Raw genomic sequence first — 14,122 nt, forward strand, 5'->3', positions numbered from 1 at the left:
CAAAACAGTGTACAAGTATTATGTTCAAATGTTTAATGTCATGCTTTTAACTGATAAAATGTGGAAAACCATTTGTGAAATATATGTAAAACATAACAGTTTAAAGACCTATTTCACAAATATATGTTACGTGATCTGCATGTTCGAGTGGTTATTGGTTATGGTAATCAGTAACAAAAGCATATGAAATATGAAGCACATATTTGAAAATGTGTTTTGAGTACAAGAATTCCCTTGTACTTTGCTTGTGTTCCCCCCTGAAAACAGTGAAAACAGTGAAAAAGGGTAGGGGTATGAACTCACCGGATTCTGAAACGTGTCGGTTTTGAATACTAGACGTTGGTTCGGGGTTTGATTACTCGCGATGTCCCTATGTAAAATGAAATAATGTCCATATATATACAATTAGGGATACATTCACTAATCATATGGAACATTACACTCCAACGAGGTCAAACACCTCAAAACGATCGTTTGGAGTGACCCGGGTGACATCTTCGGACGTGTAATGGCACTAGGGACTTGGGACTTGAGTTTACTCCCCAAGAGTAAACATTTTAAAGAGTTTACAGCCATAGAACACACACATACATGAGTTTACGGCCGTAAACTCATGTGGGTGTGATTTTGGGTGTTTAATGGCTTAAATGGACATGGGGATTGTTGGAATGGATTTCTAAAATGCCTTGGAGTTGATTGAATGAAATTATAACACTTAAAAGGGAGTTTACGGCCATACCATAGGAGTTTACAGCCGTAAACTCACCTATGGCCAAGGAAAAATTGATTTGAGCTTCAAAGGACAATCACATGTGATTCTAGTTAATTTTCCAAGATTTGTTATGAATTTAGAACATCATTTAACACACTTATTGGAGTTTACGGCCTAGAGGTATGTTCTAAGGCCGTAAACTCTACTATACTCATGAAAAAGATAGTTTTTGATGCTTAAAACAATCACATGTGATTCTAGAAATTTATACAAGCCATTTGAGTGTATTTGATGCATCATTAACATAGTTTTTATGAGTTTACGGCCAAGGGTATGTTCCTAGGCCGTAAACTCCTATAAATGATACTTTTGATATGTTTCAAACCCTTAAACTATTTTTAGATGCATCTAGATTTTACCACAAAGCCATTGGTTGAGTTTCAGGGCATTTGGACATGTTTTAAGGCTCCAAATCCTCATTTATGTGGAGTTTACGGCCCAAGAGTGTGTCTTGGCCGTAAACTCACTTTTTCCCCCCATATTTCATGTTTAAAGTGTTTAGATGCTAAACCCCATGTCCCACAAGTCATATCTAAGTCCCAACTATGATTTGGAAGGGTTAACTTGGCTCAAAAACCCTTTGAATATGAGTTTACGGCCCAAGAATGTGTCTTGGCCGTAAACTCACTTTTGTCCTTCAAAATCAATGTTTTACATGTTATAAGTCCTTTCCATTAAGCCATTAAGTCATATCTAATGTCCAATAATGCTAAAGAAGAGTTTTAGGGCTTAAAAACCCCATTGATAGGAGTTTACGGCCCAAGCTAGTTCCTTGGCCGTAAACTCATGTTCTTGGTCCCAAATCACAAATTAAACACAAAATTGAAGGCTAAAGAGGTTGAATAACAAGTTAGGGGTGTTACCTCTTTGATTTCAAGCCTTAAATCTTTGTTTTGGACCTTGATTTTGGGTTGAGGAGAGAGGTTGTGAGTGTTTAATGGTAAATTGACCAAAGGCTTCAAATGGAGTCTTAAACACGTTTATATAGTGTTTAAGTTTTGGACACGGTAGAATTTTACCCGATACCGGCGTTAGACGAGGCTTTTGGTTGTACCCGATTGAGTTACCATAACCCGATACGGTAATTTTTAGAAATATTCCGATCACTAAAGTTGGGTGTTAAAATGATTTCTAAATGTATTAAGACACCCATTAAGTCATTTTAAATGTGTATTAATTAATGACCTAATTATACGGAAGATCGGAAATCGAATTTGGAATGACGATTGGTTGCGCGAATGGTACTACGAAAGAGTTACAATAAATGATACGGAAATTTCGGGTTGTTACAGTTTTGAGTCTTGACAAGTATCGTTTGATTTCCTAACATGAGAGTAAGAATCGGTGGTACTTTTCCCATCATTCTTCGGCTGCGATCCTTCTCCTCCCATCATGATAACGTTTGTGTCAATGAAACAGATCCATCAGACCCGCTCTGATACCATAAAGAATATTATTGAACAGGTTATTGATATTTGATTAAATAGTAAAAGGCTTAAATATGAATACAATGAAGTCTCCGTAATTTACAAGGAGTTAACAACCAAACTAATAAAAGTATAAAGATGACAACTATTATACTAACGGATAAGTACTAAATAATACTAAATTCCTTTATATAATAAAGTTCCTGGCAACATTTTGTAGCTTTTTAAAGTACGCATTAATTTATATATTATGTCTAAACTTGAAGGCATCCATAATAGTGAGTTCAATAAGAGAGTTGAATAGGGTAGCAAGCCTATATGTCATTCAATGGATGAAACTGCACAATTGTGAGATGGCACGTTGGCATTCAATGGATTTTGAGTTCAATGTCCACTGAACTCTTCAATGGGAAAAAGGAAAGTTTTTAATTCTTAAATATTTACTATAAATTACATTTTGTAACATTCTATTAAACTTTGTAGAGTTCAACGCATTGTAGGAAAAAATGATAGATTTGTATGGATTGTAGAAAGATGAAGTGGCAATCAGTTGAACTTTATAGAGTTCAATGAATTGTGGATGCCCTAATACAAGTGGAAATAGATTAAAATTGAAGCCACGTCCACGTACCACCATTGTACTTAACCTCCTCCTCGAAAAACCCTTCCACATTACAAATTTGAATTCACTCTGGATAGAGGTCACATCTTTAACATTCCCTAGCACCACCTTAGTACAATCTTTAACCACCTAAAGCTCACCATTGTAAAGTGAGATTTACTCATACACACATCAATTGATTGTATGGTATGTATATTTATATGAATTGATTACAACATATTCTCCTAATATGACAGAGAGATAAATTCAAGCTAAACAAATATGCATTTAAATAAAAAAAAGTTCGGTATTAGCTACCCAGTTAAAATTAGAATACCCCAAGATAGAGTTGGTGTGTGGTTGGCTAAATGTGAGACCAAATGGAATAGTACCCTGAACGTAGCGCAGAATGCGTTTGACTTGCCGAAAATTAGTTTATGTGGGAGCATGAAGGTATTGGCTAGCTTGATTGACATCATACGATAAATCAGGTCTAGTTATGGTTAAGTACTGAAGGATACCTACCAATGAGCAATAACAAGTAGGGCCCGAGAACATAGCACCACCTCGAATAAAGCTCTCATGAGTAGCTAAAGGCGTTTGAACATGCTATGAGTCAAGTAGGTCACCACGAGTAAGAACATTTTTTGTAGAAACATTCCATTGTCAGTGTAGCTGACTTCCAAGCCAAGAAAGTAATTAAGATCACCAAGATCTTTGATGGCAAATTCTTGGTTTAGGCATGTAGTGAAAGTTGTAATAACAAATTCTTGATTTCATATAAGAATCAAGTCACCCACATAGACGAGCAAGTACATAATACACTAATCTTTAGCAAAAATGAATAAAGATGTGTTAGCACAACTGCAAGTGAAACCATTGGTACGTAAAAACAAGCTAAGACGATGAAACCAAGGCCTTGGTGCATGTTTTAATCCATATAAAGCTTTGGATAACATGCAAACATGATGCGAAAATCGTGAATCAATAAATCTAGAGGGTTGCTCCATAAAGACAGTTTCATTTAATTGACCATGATGAAAAGCATTTTCAACATCAAGTTGACGCAAACGCCAATTATGCAAGACTGCTAAGGATAGGACAATACGAATTGTGGAAGCCTTGACAACCAGACTAAAGGTATATGTGTAGTCAATGTCGGGAATTTGGGAGAAACCTTGAGCTACAAGGCATGCTTTAAAACATTCAACGGAGACATCTGTGTTATATTTAGTCCGATAGACCCACTTGGAGCCAACAACATTAGAGTAATGTGGATGAGGGACTAAGGTCCATATATTGTTTTGACGAAGGGCTTCAAGTTCTTCATGCATTGCAGCTAACCATCTTGGATTTTTGGAAGCGGATTTGGAACCTTTGGGCTCATGACTGGAAAATAAAGAAACATGCAATCCGTGATCAACAAGCGATGCATAGTCAACAATGTGAGGTTTCTTATAAATTTTTTATTTACATCGAGTCACCATGGGATGAGTGGAATTGCCGTGATGAGGATGCACAGAGGTTGGTTCGTGCTCAAGTGGATCATCGTGTGGAGCTAGTTCTGACGGATCATCGTGTTGGGCTGTTGGAATGGAGTGCAGAGTGGGCTCACAAAGTCCATAAGGAGTTGAAGTAGACTGATTAGAAGCAACAATAATGGGTTTCATAGCAGGCTCAGGTGTCGATGATAATATAGGTGGTCTGTCGTCAAGAAAAGAAGCTAACTCTAATTTGTCAAATCGAGTATGATCCAACATACACTTTATTTGTTTACGGATTACAAGCCAATTAGGAAGGTGGTGATAACACAAATAATAAAATAAAATAAAAACATATAGTAGAGCTGTTACAATTTGCAAGTCGTAATAGAGAAAGGGCATGGACATGGAGGTTCTGCCACTTCAATTCCTCCTTCAAGCATCTGGACGACCTTCCTCATGGTTGGCCTGAGTGCGGAGTTTTCTTGTATACACCAAAGACCAACCATCACAAACCACGTCAATCTCTTGTAGTCATCTATGGCCTCGGAATCGTTCTCAACAAATGCATCCAGTCTACCTCCGTGATAGTAATCCCATGCCAAATCAGTTAAAACTGCCACCCCTTCATTATCACACTCAAAAACCAGGCTCTTTCGGCATGAAATGATCTCTAGTAGCAACACTCCAAAGCTATAGACATCAACCTTTACTGTGACAGGCATGTTCCTAAACCATTCAGGAGCAACATATCCTTTTGTTCCTCTTATTCCAGTGTTTGTATGACTTTGATCCATCATCAAAAGCTTTGCCAATCCAAAGTCAGAAATCTTAGCATTATAGTAGTCATCAAGAAGTATATTTTGAGGCTTTATGTCACAGTGAATGATTTGGGTGCTACACTCTTCATGGAGGTATGCGAGTCCTTTTGCAACCCCTACAGCAATATAACTCCTATGTTTCCATGTAGGTCTCGTTTCTCCAAAAAGAAACATTGCCAAAGTGCCATTGCTCATGTACTCATAAATCAATAGCCGTTGCTCACCCTCATCACAATAGCCAAGAAGCTGCACCAAATTTTTATGATGAGTCCTTGCAATAGCATCAACCTCCGTTTGAAATTCCTTTTCACCATCTTGAACCAACCTATTTAACTTCTTCACAGCCACTATCTGTTTCCCTATGACACCTTTATAGACTACCCCAAAAGCTCCTTTTCCCAATTCATCCTTAAATTCATCTGTAGCTTCGACTAGATCTTGATATGTAAAATGAGAAAGATTGGTTTCAATAGATTTACTACTTGGATATATATGTCTAGCCTTCTTCTTGTAAATTACAAAGAAACCCACACAAATCACACCGATCAATATGATGTTTACAAACGCCGATGTACCAAAGAGGGTCGATACCACAAGTATCAGACTTTTCTGATCCTTATTTTTTGCTGGAAGCTGAGAAGGGGTTCCAGGACGAGGATCACCTTTCTGGAATTTAACAAACGCCTTTGCAGGAGGTGATGTTTCCTTCCTCCCGTTAGAGAGTGGAAACCTCTTCTTCCAACATTGGGCATTTGCATAAATTGCAACAGCACAGAAACAATCTTTAGAACAGGAACTTTTGCAGCTCTCTTCATTAGTTGGTTTCATGTGCACATAGTCAGATTGTGGCCAATTAATACCATTGAGCTCGATGAAATCAAACATGTCTCCGGCATTATTTGAATCAACTTCATCACAGGTTGGAGTGAAATCAGGCTTGCAATCACCATTTGGATCATTTGGATCAAGCAATGTGAAACCCTGTGGGCATTCACAGCTTGGCCAATTACCATCAAAGCTGCAAACACTGTTAAACCCACAAGCTCCACTATCTCGACCCCCACTTATACTAAAACATATGTTATCTGGCTTAAACCATATTACCTCCCAGCTTGAATTGCCAATAGGATTCTTGGGGTAGTAATATTGTCTAAAGACCCCATCAGAATCTAGAGTAGCTCTGTAATAATTATCTCCAGAAGGAAGTAAGCCTCTTGGAGTTAGAGTAAATACTTGGCCATTTCTTCTCAATAAATACATGTATCCCGTTGTATCAAACATCACTTGTTCACCACCATTTGTTGAATTTGAGGAATCAAAAGTGTCGCTGCTATAATAAGCATCATAAACATTACCTGTGGGTATATCTCGAGTATTAAGAACAAGATTCCCATCTTCAAGAAGTTGAAACAAGAATCGTCCGCCAGAAAAGTTTGTTTTGCTCCTTTTTGAAATGATCATTCCACCTCTCAATATAACCTGAGTCGGCAACAGTGTGTCTGCTGGATAATCAAAACTACTCCATATCTTGCTTGAATTGCTACCAAAAATCATGAAGTTACCTGTATCATTCATAAAACCTGATGCAACACCCGAAATGGATCCAGATCTCCATATCTGTGTGCCATGAGGATCAGTGAGTACGAGTCCACTTTCACGAAGTAGCTCAACTTTGGATCCTGTAGGCACCATCCGACCTTCTTCTGGATACCAGATGATCGTCTTCTCAGGTATCTTGTCATACCATATGGATAACAAGAAATTATCGTTCCCTTGAACTTGTTGGAACCCAAAGGCAAATTCACCAGATGATGAAAGCCATGGTTTCACATCGGATGTGGCTGTGAGTGATGCACCAACAGATACAGTACCGTTAGTCTGTTGTGCAGCTATAAAAGGTAGGCAAATAGTTATAAATAGTAAACGCAGTAGGATTACAGCCATAGGAAATTGGTAGAATGATAGCCAACAATGACAACATTAGGACTCTTAAAATAGGAGAAGATGATTGCGTTAAAATCAACGAAAAGATTTTCAGTCCACAAAATAAGACAAAGTCTTTTATGTTGACTCAGGTTTTCTTATCGTAATGAACCATCGTTTGTGGGTCTCCTTTCCTTTTCTTGTAAAGACTTAATTTCCATCATTTTACGTACTTTTCTTTTCATGCACAGCAGATCCAGGTATTATTCCACGCGGCAAATTAAAATAAATTTTCAATTGTGGTCCACAATCGAACAGCATATATAAATACAACAGTGCAGTTTTGAAGTCAAATTATCTATTCATATTCATAGTCACAGAACTAATTAATACAAACAAGATTAAGGAGTTTTGAAGTCAAATTATCTATTCATATTGATAGTCACTTACAAAACTAATTAATACAAAAGGCTTTTTCTTTTTAACTTTGGTCATTCACAATATATTTGAACTCCACAAAGTTCAATAGAATGATACAAAATGTAATTTATAGTAAATATTTAGGAATTAAAAACTTTCATTTTCCCTATTGAAGAGTTCAATGATCATTAAACTCAAAATCCATTGAATGCCAATGTGACATCTCAGAATGGTAAAGTTTCATCCACTGAATTACACATAGATTTGTCATCTTACTCAATTCTCTCATTGAACTCATTAATATGGATGCTCTTAATACATTTGATGTTTAAAAAACTTAAAATGTTAATATATATATATATATATATATATATATATATATATATATATATATATACACACACACACACAGGTTCCGTTGATATTCAAAATAAAATATGAATCTTGAAATTCAACATCAGCTACATAGTTCACATATGCCGCTCTAGCCCTCCAGCATACCGGCACGACGAGTCGGTTATAATCATAAATGATTGTATATCGTCGTCCGTTCCTTTCACCTCCGCCACCTTCCCCACCACCACAACCGTCATCGCCACCACTACTACCACCATCTCTGCTACCAGCCGAACCCAGTATTGTCACCTCCGTTACTTATATCACTGTCATCTCTGCCACTACCAACTCTTCTGCCACCAACCATTATAATCATATATAATGACTCAATATGTTAACACAGACCTATATGTATAATCATTTATGATTAGGCGTATACGTATAAATATATATAATCATATATTATTATACCTCTCTGTCATATAATCATTTATGATTACGCATACCCTGTTGTTGGCGATACGATGGAGTGTTAGAGTGGCAAATGAGAAATATGTGGTTGAGGTTGTTGAATCTCAATATCTCCATTTTTTCTTTTCTCAAGTGAACCGCCCACCACCCATCACCACCCTCTAACGACCACCCACCACCACTACCAACCACTCATCACCACAATCTACAACCCATTACCACCACCACCCACTTCCACCAGCCAGCACCACCACACGTCACTACCACCCCCACCAGCTGATGGGTTTAAGGCATAAGAACAATCATATGTGCTCATACAAACCCTAATGCTTGGATCTAGGTTTCTCTATTGAACATGCAATGAATCCAAGGCTTGCAAACCCTAATCTAGCATATATATAAAATTCGAAATTAACACTATAAGAACAAAAGGCCGAAAACTGAAGCCTAGGGGTCTTATTTATATTGTAGGCTGCTAGGGTTTCAGTCTAAACCCTAATGGACAGCTTATTCACCAAGCAGCCCAAGGAACCTTCTGGAATAAGGCCTTGGACGAAAATATGATGATCCTTCATCATAATTTTGTTCCCCCTTAGTCCATTAGATTTCCCAGCCCAAAACTCAACTATCACACATTTGACAGTTTATGCCCATTTATTCAATTAGTCTCTTTTAGTCACTAAATTAATTCCTAATTAATTTATGACTAATACTAACTAAATAAATATGATTTCTCCTTTAATATATTATTCTTATAATATATTAATAAATCATAATATCCTCTCTTTCTCATCAAATTACCTTGTCAAGTTGCTTTGGTGAAGGCAACCCAAAAGGACCATACACAACCGGGTCAAGTACATACCAAATATAGTTACGGGTTTAGACACTAATCCAACACCAGCATCACCACCACCTGCCAGCACCACCTATCACCATGACTCGCTTCCACCATCCATCACCACCACCATACCCATAACCCAGCACATACCACCACCACCACTCACCACTACCATCTACAACCCGTCTCCACCATATATCATCACCCTGCCACCACCACCCTACCTTACCCATCACTCACCAGCATCATCACCACCCGCCACCACCACCTCCACCACCAACCGTTACCCATCATCACCACCCATCTCTGCCACCCATCACCACTACTTACCTCCACCATCCACCATCGCCAGCCTCACCACCACTAGCCCCACCACCATTACTTAAACCCACAACCACCAGCTATTACCACTACCACTCATTACCAACATCTACCACCCACCACCAACATCATCACCACCTACCACCATCACCACTAAAACCACCATTTACCATCACCACATACCACCCTTACCCCCATCATTACTTACTACCACCACCACCACCTCCACCACAAACCATCACCTATCACCACCACGCACCACCACTACTCATAACCACCACCACCCACCACTACCACCCATCACCATTAAATACTTCCACTACACACCCCCACCACTACACACCATTATTACCAAAAGTCGATACCACCACCCTCGACCACCCACCACCATCCTAATTATCACCCACAAAAACCACCCCTACTACCCACCACCAACACCCTGAGTACCAACAACCACCACAACTCATCTCAACCACCACTTACCACCTACCACCATCATCCCTACTATATCATCACCATCTACCACCAACCACCACCCACCACCCACCAACATCATCACCACCTACCACCATCACCACTAAAACCACCACCAAACATCACCACACGCTGCTAACATCCATCACCACTATGCTCTATCACCTACCCATCAATCCCACAACAACCCACCACTCGCCATTACTACCACCACCCACCACCCCACCAGTCACCCCCACCACCGTTCACCATCACCACCTATAACCACACATAATGTAACGTCTGAGATTTATCAGGTATTATATTGCTTTTATTCAAGTTATAACTATTAAAAAGTTGGGATTTTGGGGGGGGGGGAGCGTACGTTAGGCATATAAGATGTACGCACGGCATACATATAAGAGGTGCAGAACGGGGAGCCCCCATGCGTACGTTGGGCGTAGGGTGACTAAATGCAGACACTAAATTTTAGGGTTTGCCCCATATTTAAACAACTTATAACCCTCCAAACCCTTATCCTCTCAGCCTTCCTCGTTCTCTCAGTGCTCAACTCGAACCCTAACTCCATTGCATGTATCTTGAGCTTACTTTGAGCATTTTGGTGTTATTTTGGTGGTTTTGAAGAAGAAGGGTCTTGAAGAAGGAGCAAGATCTTGGACAAGGCTTGTAGATCCAGAAGTTTGGCATGATTTCTGACCAATTAGAGGTATAAAGCTTTAAACTTGATCATTGCATGCTTAGATCTAGTTTTGGGGTGTTTTATGTCACATTTTCGTCCCATACTTGACGTTTCTTGAGTTTTAGAAGATTTTGTCCAAATGAGTTGTCCTTTTGGCTCTTGGACGTGTTTAGAACCATAAAAATCGGATCTTGATGGTTTAGCCTCAACCATGAAAGTGCTAGATGGCCATTAAGTGAGCTTATAGACATAATGTGTGTCTTAATCCCCATTCATGCATGCAAAAGCATAAATCCCATAACTTTATGGTTTAGAATGTCGTTAGAAGCCTAGATCTATGTTTTGGGCATGGGGACTTAACAAATTAAGTCAAAAGAAGGACTTAAGAGTGACTGCCAGGAACGTTAGGCGTACCCCCTAGTACGATGTGCGTTCCGGGTCAGTTTCCCACTTCTGGTCAAGGCCAACGTTCCAAGTACGTCGTGCGTACACGTATAGAGTGGTTAATGTGGGTTTTTAGGCATTGGGTGAGTGGGTCTGGATTTGTTGGGCCTCATTGCCGACTATGGAGTAAGAACTTTGGGCCTAGGATTGGAACTTATGGTGTTGGACCTTACTAGGCTTTATTGGGCTTTAAAGTTTGAAGTAATGGACTTGGGCTTTAAAGTTATTATGGATTGGACCTTAGGGGAAAAGGTCCATTAGGGCAAGGACTAGGGAACCTTGCCTTGGGACATGAATTAGATGTTGGACCATAAGGGAGTCATACTTGGGCCCAATAACTAACTAAGGGACTTGCTATGCTTTAGGGAGAGGAGTCCAGAGCCCTCCGAGGAGTACGATTTTGGCACGCACGGTTGAGGTGAGTTACCTTCCTGTATGAGTGGGTCGAAGGCACCAATGTCGGCCCACTAGTAGTTGTTTGTAGTAGAGATGGTTATCTTTGTAATAATTGTCTAGTGTGCCACTATTTGTTATGTTTTATGTGGTCACTTGCTACGATATTGTGTGGTAGTGGTAGGGGTGAAATAGACCCAGTATCCGGTTGAAATAGACCGAATGGGAGGCCAGCAACCAGATATGCTCGGTAGTATTCGGTTGAAATAGACCGAAGGGGAGGCCGGCACCCAGATATGCTTGGCAATGTATTTTTTGTATGGTATGTGGTATGATGGGGGAACTCACTAAGCTTCGTGCTTACGATTTTCAGTTTTGGTTTCAGGTACCTCTTCTTCGAAAGGAAAGGAGTTGGCATGATCGCAACGCATCACAATATGATTTTCCGCACATGAGATCTTCGCGAGTTATACTCTGATGTTGTTTTATTATGACACATTTTGTTTATTGACATGTTCATTTTGATATGGGATGATACTATGGATGTTTTTAGACTATTGGTTTTATAATACTTAATTAAAAATGAAAATCTTGGTCTTAAATTTTGGGATGTTACACATAACCACCACAAACCATGGGGGAAAATGCCCCATCACTACCCTGCTCTAACTCCACCACCACCTACTACGCACCACGTACCACCATGCATCTCCACCGCATGACCACGACCCACTACTTACAACCACCAACATTGTGTGTTATTAAATGCATATAATGAAATAAATCATGTGTGATTATATTTATTTAATCACATAAATCACATGTGATTATATATAACTAATCACATATGATTTATATAAACAAGATTAGTTTTCATGTTTTCCATTCAACAATTTTTCTCATTTATTTAATCATATTTGATTATATATATTTAATAACATATGATTAATGTGAACAAAGATTTGTTTTTGTTTTATCGATCCAATGGTTGTTATCTTGTATATAATCAAATATGATTATATGTATCTAATCACATATGAACTATATAGACAAGATTTTTGTCCATATAAATCATATCTAATTAGATACATAGAATCACATGTGATTAGATGTATTTAATCACATATTATTAAAGTTGATGAAGAACAGTTATTGAATCGAGAACGCAATAATGAATCTCATCCACATAAATCGTATGTGATTCAGTAGTTGTGTTGGATTAGTGTCTAAGTTCATAACTATTTTGGTATGTACTTGACCCGATGGTGCATGGTCCTTTTGGGTTGCCTTCACCAAAACAACTAGATAGGATGAATTATGGAGAGAAAGGATTAATTATGATTTATTAATATATTATGAGAATAATATATTAAAGGAAAAATCATATTGTTTAATTAATATTAGTCAATAATTAATTAGGAATTAATTTTGTGGCTAAAAGACATTAATTAAACTTAAGGGACTAGAACTTTCAATTGTATGATAGCTGAATATTGAGCTAATGGACTCCATATTAAAGGGGTGGACGAATTCTATGGGGAAACCCATTAGAAATCGTCCTAGGCCTTTAAGGAAGGAGTCCATGGGTTGCTTAGGGCCTAAGCATCCAAATTAGGGTTTCCTTGTTTGATAACCCTAATAGCCTCACTATTTAAAGATCCCTAGAGCACCAAAAATGTGTGGAAGTAACTCATTATGGTTTTGGACGGTTTTGGGCAGCCTCATTCTTCATCCTCTTGCTCTTGGTGTTTGTGAGCCATTAGAGGAGTGACAATTGTGACTCTAAGCTTTCTAAAGTCATTACATAGAGGATTTGAGATTGTTATTACTACATAACAATCAAGGTAAGATATAAAAACCCTTTCACATGTTAATATGATTAAATGTATGCTAGAACTAGGGTTTAAAGTCTTGGATGAATTGCATGTACAATAGAGAAACCTAGATCCAAGAATTAGGGTTTGCATGAGAACATAGGATGTTCTTATGGCTAAAACCCATCAGTGCTATCAGATCCTTGATTGGTTTCTATTGTATTGATGCCTTGGTTATTTGTTCAAGCTTAAAAAATAGTTTTTTTAGCCCCCTGTCTGATGAACTCAGCGAGTTCCAATGTGGACTCAACGAGTAGCTCCAACTCGGCGAGTCCATAGAGGAACTCGGCGAGTTCGAGCGTCAAAAGGAGGTAGTTTCAGGATTTTTTACCTATTTTGACTTAGGATAATTGCCATAATTGTTTAAAATTAATAAAATTCGAATTTTGTTGATCCCTTATGATTATCCTTGTCAAGATTAAAAGATTTTGGTCATTTAATTAGATAATTCTTACCTTATTTGATAAATGTTAAATTATATGAATTATTTGATCATTATCTTACAAGAATTTGAACTAGATCTAATTAGATAACCACCAATTAATAGTTAATTGCCTTATTTGAATTATGTGATCTAGAATATTCTTGACAAAATTTGGAAATGTTTCAAATTAATCCCTTTAGGTTTTATAGTTTAAATTTGAACTTAAAAGTTTTGTTTTTGAAATTTAAATAAGTTAAGCCCTAATGTTTTGAAATGTTTCAAAACTTTCCCTCAAGTTTTGGAATTTAAAAGTTGATTAATAGTTTAATTTAGAAATGTTAAATTCTAAAACCCTAGTATTGTTTTGAAAAGTTCAAATCACACCCTTATGGTTTTATTAATTAATTAAGGTGTTTAATT

At 38.0% G+C, this 14,122-nt stretch overlaps 1 protein-coding gene across 1 annotated transcript; it reads right to left on the reverse strand.

Annotated features, from left to right (window-relative positions):
* Positions 1–3,987: 3,987 nt before the first annotated feature.
* On the reverse strand, positions 3,988–7,133 carry LOC145037216 (G-type lectin S-receptor-like serine/threonine-protein kinase LECRK3). The gene has a single exon (XM_078985826.1). It carries the CDS (start codon positions 7,044–7,046, stop codon positions 4,650–4,652), a length of 2,397 nt encoding a protein of 798 aa, XP_078841952.1. The 5' UTR covers positions 7,047–7,133; the 3' UTR covers positions 3,988–4,649.
* Between the last annotated feature and the right edge of the window lie 6,989 nt (positions 7,134–14,122).

The sequence above is a fragment of the Lactuca saligna genome, chromosome 1, assembly GCF_052625555.1.
Source record: "Lactuca saligna cultivar CGN05327 chromosome 1, ASM5262555v1, whole genome shotgun sequence".
Lineage (NCBI taxonomy): Eukaryota > Viridiplantae > Streptophyta > Magnoliopsida > Asterales > Asteraceae > Lactuca > Lactuca saligna.

Excerpts from the sequence above, each read along its gene's own strand:
- LOC145037216 (XM_078985826.1), bottom strand. The coding sequence starts at position 7,046 with ATGGCTGTAATCCTACTGCGTTTACTATTTATAACTATTTGCCTACCT.